The 5154-nt window shown below is 42.5% G+C and overlaps 1 protein-coding gene across 1 annotated transcript; it reads right to left on the bottom strand.

The window, feature by feature from the left end:
• Nucleotides 1-342: 342 nt before the first annotated feature.
• Nucleotides 343-4747, bottom strand: LOC124676800 (rab3 GTPase-activating protein catalytic subunit-like). The gene is made up of 13 exons (XM_047212827.1): nt 4615-4747; nt 4369-4493; nt 3345-3463; nt 3007-3194; nt 2740-2918; nt 2166-2516; nt 2011-2075; nt 1710-1758; nt 1484-1628; nt 1300-1387; nt 1150-1219; nt 904-1044; nt 343-832 (listed from the first exon to the last, which is right to left on the bottom strand). The coding sequence occupies exons 1-13, from the start codon at nt 4745-4747 to the stop codon at nt 482-484; spliced, it is 2004 nt and encodes a 667-aa protein (XP_047068783.1). The 3' UTR covers nt 343-481.
• Between the last annotated feature and the right edge of the window lie 407 nt (nt 4748-5154).

Raw genomic sequence — 5154 nt, 5'->3', positions numbered from 1 at the left:
GAGCAATATTATCGGTGATGCTAATACACAACAAATATTTTGGACAAGAGAGAGTAGTAAATTTTAGAAATTATCCGTTGAAAGAAAGCGCTTTTTACGAAGTTCCCGTGATCTGCAGAAAAAGAGTGAGAAAGACGAAGTGGTACCAAGTTCGCACATGATTGCCCCAATGAAGACATATGTAATGCTTGTGGTTTGTGTATATATCTACTCACGGCCGAACTGCTCAAATATGCAGGGATTTGTGTCAACCGGAACAAAAACAAAAACTACAGTTGATCCATGTTACAACATGAAGATCAATATTCTGAAGACAAAACTGAATGGAACCTGGACACTTACTTCAATGAAATATTTATCTTTTCAAGTTTACTGCAAAGTGTTAAATGAATTGGATGAGTATTTACAGCTTAAGATTACTCCAAATTCTTGGGGCACCTTCTCTACAAGTTGTACATAAGGAAACATCCGGGAATCTCAACTACAAAATCGTCCATTCCGTCTCATCAAGTGGCCCCAAAGCTGATGACGGGGGTGGTAATGGCACCTCTGACGCTTTTGTGTTCTTTTTTGAAAATATCGAAGCCTTCTTGTCGCGAAGGTTTGAGAAAAAACTGGTGTTCTTTTCATCCGGTGATTTTTTCTCGTCTTTCGGTGATGTCTTTTTTTCATCCTTTGGTGCACGCTTCCACAGAGGTTGGCGATCTTTGCCAGTAAAGTTCATCTTAAGATTGAAGCGGTTTTTATTCTCGGCAGATTTTTCGTCAGGTTGCTGCATGATCTGAAGAGCGTCTTCAGGGTGGGTTAGTATGGCTTCCATCGTCTCATAAACCTAGCAAATGTATCATTATGTTAATACTATCCCATAACATAATGCCAGATGAATAAATAATAGCAGAGTACCTTGCAGATCTCATCCAACTTTTCTTTCGACATTTCATCTTGGTAGATGCCAATAATGTAGTCTTTACAGTCGTAGAATAATTTTGACAGGTTGCTGTTTGCTGGTAATACTGATTCAGCTGCTAGGAAGCATACAGAAAGCTGATAGACAAGCAGCATGTAGTAAGGCATCAAGATTTGCCTTGAGATAACTAGATGCAACTACAGGAAAAATCACTATGACAAAAATGCAAACGTTTAACTTACAATTACTGAGAGTAGCTGCTGAAATAGTTTTACTGGTTCAATAACTTCCAAGGCATCAAATATGCTCTCCCTGGAAGATTATATTAATACATAACAGTTTACAAGTGATTTAGTATCCAGCGCAGAAAATTGTCAAAAAATTGTACTTACACAGCTAAATCTTCATCATATATTGGAGTTTGTTCAACAGCAGGTATAGGTTTTGCTGCCTCCCACAATTCCTTCCACAAATTTCCTTCTAGTTAAGCACAATACATCAAAATGTAAGAGAGATCTAGCTTACAAATGGTGAAAGAGCGTGCATCAATAGGGGAGGGAGGGAGAAAATTGTTACCTTTTGTTTGCATTCTGTCACTTAGACGACCACGTCTAGATGATCCCTCTCCTACTGTTGCATTGCTTGCTGCACAATCTTCAGACCAATCAGGTGGAGAGTGCCATCTAATGAAATCTTCCAAGACACATCCAGGGTTTGCAGCCTGTTATATAAAAAAAGAGCTTCTTTAGGAAGCTCAATTTAACAGCCTTGCAGCAAGTGAGAAAAATAGTTCTAAACTTGCCTTGAACGCCTGCATATCTGATAAAAGCTGAGAACAGCCAGCGCCAACACTGAGAATACATATACAAGCAGTGTCACAATTATTGCTCTACTGCTTAAAAAGTTATGGACAAACCTTAGCAACATAAGTGGTGAAACAGAACTAGATTGCACTGCCCAATGAGGAATAGATTGGTACCAACAGGAGGCAATAATTGATAAAAGCAACGATGTTATGAAAAACATGCATCAGTATTGAATTCCCTCAGATTTAACTAGTGGCATGCTATCAATAAGGTAGTACATATGGGAGGTTGGCATACCTTCCTGTCCGTAAGACAAGTTCCTCTGTTTCTTTTATGAGCTCTGCTGTCATAATAGGGCCTTCCTGAATATATATATATATATTGTATAAGCACTTAGAATATCGAGAGAGAGCATCATGAAAGATAAACTAACTAACAACAGATCAGCTTACCTGCAGAGTCGGTGAATATACAGGCTCGCCAGTTTCTAACAGAGTTAAGTTCTCGGATGCGCAGTCAGCACCAAGCCGAAGAACATAATCACCACTGCAATTACTTGCATAGATCCCACTGCCACGAGACTCTCCATTTGAATACCAAGGATTTGACATATCATTACTTTGACTGTTTTCCCATTTTAGCAAGGAATCAAGTGATTCCTTAGCTGCCTTTCTTCGTTTTTTCCTGGCAATGCAGCAATTTATGACTTGTATCTCCTGATATAGCAAACAACAATTCAAATCTGGAGCAGCATCCAGTGACATTCGAGGCACCGGTTGGCCATCAGACCACAGTTTCTTCAACTGCATGTATAACAAAAGATTTAAATGTGGTACTAATACTAAATTCTTACTATACATCTCCAATAACTTTAAATCTTGCTTGTCTAGTTCGCTTGCAAACCAAATTCCATCTGTGGGACATACCGTGACTATAACCTTATGACAAACCAAATTCTATCTCTAGTAAGTGAATTTGAAGGCAGCATGTCAGAATAATGGGGGCAACATATAGCAACAGACTTACCTCGACAACCACGGATTGCCAAAAGAATGCCATCTTGTACACAGAACTAATGCTGCCAATAATCTCTCCTAAGTGATGAACAAAGCTTCCAGGCGGTGCACCATGGATATCCCTGGACAAAGATGTCGCATGAAGTAATTCTGGGCTACATCGACTTTCATTATGCGGAAACTCTTCCTCTGAAAAGATAATTATATATTAAAATGAAAAACTTGAATTGCTAAATAGCAAAAAAAAAAAAATGCCCAGCACCTCATGGAAACATACCGAACTTGAACAATGAGTACATCAAGGATTTTGTTTCGTCATCACCATAAAATTCAGAACTAGATCTGTCCTCCTTTTCACGGCGAACAAGTGACTTAACAACAGACAAGCTCAAGCCCCCCTTCTCTTTCAGACATTGGTCACCATTAAACTTCATATCATTCATTGAGTTGAATTTTTTTCCATTTCTAGATAACAAAAAAACATGTAATGCTCAAGTAATATAAAAGACACAATTTACACAAGTAGAAAGCTATTGGGAAGTCTAAAATGCAATATGATGCATCTTTTCCTGCAACACTCAAGAAATAAGGTGGGCAGATGGAACATAAACTTACTCAATGGCTGCAACCAATTGTTTAACTACTGAAGTTGGAGGAAAGGTCAGGTTAGATGAAGTTGACCCGGATTTTATGTTCAAGCCGCCCTCATCTTCTGAGGGGATTACTTCAAGGACCTGGAAGCAAAATGTTTTGCACCTTATGTGAGAATGGCAGGGCGCAGCTATTTCAACATCTAATTTGCATTTATAACGAGAAAGATCACAAAATGGACAGGTCAGCATTCAAGAAAGAGGCCTTTATGGTGGAGGAAAGAGCGGGCGTCAATTATAGAAGCATAAATATTCATCATACATTCTTTAGTCGAGTCCACTTCACAGTTCCAATCGACTGAGAGAAACAAGCCAAGTGTAACTCCACTTTTTAGAATACATGGCAGGAGCTCTTCCCATTCTGTTAGAAGGAGAAAATGCCGAAAAAGGCAAAGAAAAAGGTATGTACAAAGCTAAACACCAGTTGCTGGCACTTCGAAACCCGACAGACGGGCACGGGTTCCCATCAGAAAACACTTCAAAGGGAAAGGATCGCGAGAAGCCTCAACAGAAGGATAAACAAATAGATACCATGGAGCGCTCGCAAATGCTAGCCGAACAAGTAATCAAGATCTAGCTTCTGCTAGCTGAAAGGTCTACTCTTTTCTACTACCATAGTTGTTCAACGCAAAACCTCGCAACTATGTTATGCTATGCTCTGCCACCAGAACATGGTCACTCACACGCAGTTTGAACAATGTACACAGCCTCTAATAACAACTTCCAAGTCCCAACACATACTACTCCATATTAGTAGTCCCAACACATACTGTGAGAGGGGCGTGCTGTAGTGGTGAATTGGTGGTACTACCCAATTCACAAAGCAGCACCCTAACCTGACGAACTGAACACCCCTCGCGTATCACCGATTCACCACTACAGCACGCGCCTCTCACAGCCTCACCTCAGCGACTGCTCGAGCATCGGCCTGAATGGTTCCTCACACACGAAGCGGTGGCAGATTCGACGGCAATGACAGGAGCATGTACCTCATCAAGCGGAGGCTTCACGGCCGGCGCCTGCCCCGTGGCGAACGGGCCTGCTTCGGCGTCGGCCTGCCGATCCAACGAGGTCCTGGGGGACGGCGCCCTGTTCCCGCCGGATCCGTCCGCATCTGCACACACCACGGGCAAATTCGAACCGAAGCTCGTCAGATTCGGACCCCTGAACCGAGCAGAGGTGGAGCTGGACAGGGGTGGGAAGGAGCCAGGAAGCATGAGCGCGCCGCTTGGTACCTCGGAGGTCGGCCTTGATGTCAGTGAGCACGCGCTCGGCGCGGGCGGCGGCGGAGTGGATCGCCGTCCGCGCCCGCGACACGAGCGACGTCGACGAGGCAGGGGGAGGAGGAGGAGGCGGCAGCTGGTGCATGGTGGGCCCTACTTAGCAGTGGCGTGGGAGAAGGGGAACACTAGCGAGGGAAGACGAGACATAGGGAGGACTGACCACAACTGCACAGGGCAACCAAGCTTTTAGATTTCCAAGTCAAAAAAAAGTTTTGATTTCGATTTTTTATTCTTAAAAAAAGGAATTTGGCAGTGGAGCCGTGAACGCGATGGTGATCCAAAAAAATTTCTTACCGGAAATAGGCATATTTTACTATGTATATTACCAAAATAGCTCACTACCGGGTGATCGTGCCCAGAGAGTTTCGGCAAATAAAACACATAGAGCCCGTAAACATCCAAAATCAAAAAATAACAACCAGTTTAGAGTTCGGGCTGAAAAATTGCGATCAGTGACCGTAAACGAGGCAAAACTGAAAATATTTTTTCGGG

Source organism: Lolium rigidum, chromosome 7, assembly GCF_022539505.1.
Source record: "Lolium rigidum isolate FL_2022 chromosome 7, APGP_CSIRO_Lrig_0.1, whole genome shotgun sequence".
Classification (NCBI taxonomy): domain Eukaryota; kingdom Viridiplantae; phylum Streptophyta; class Magnoliopsida; order Poales; family Poaceae; genus Lolium; species Lolium rigidum.
Note: the sequence above shows the minus strand (reverse complement) of the source record. Positions and strands in the feature narration are given on the sequence as shown.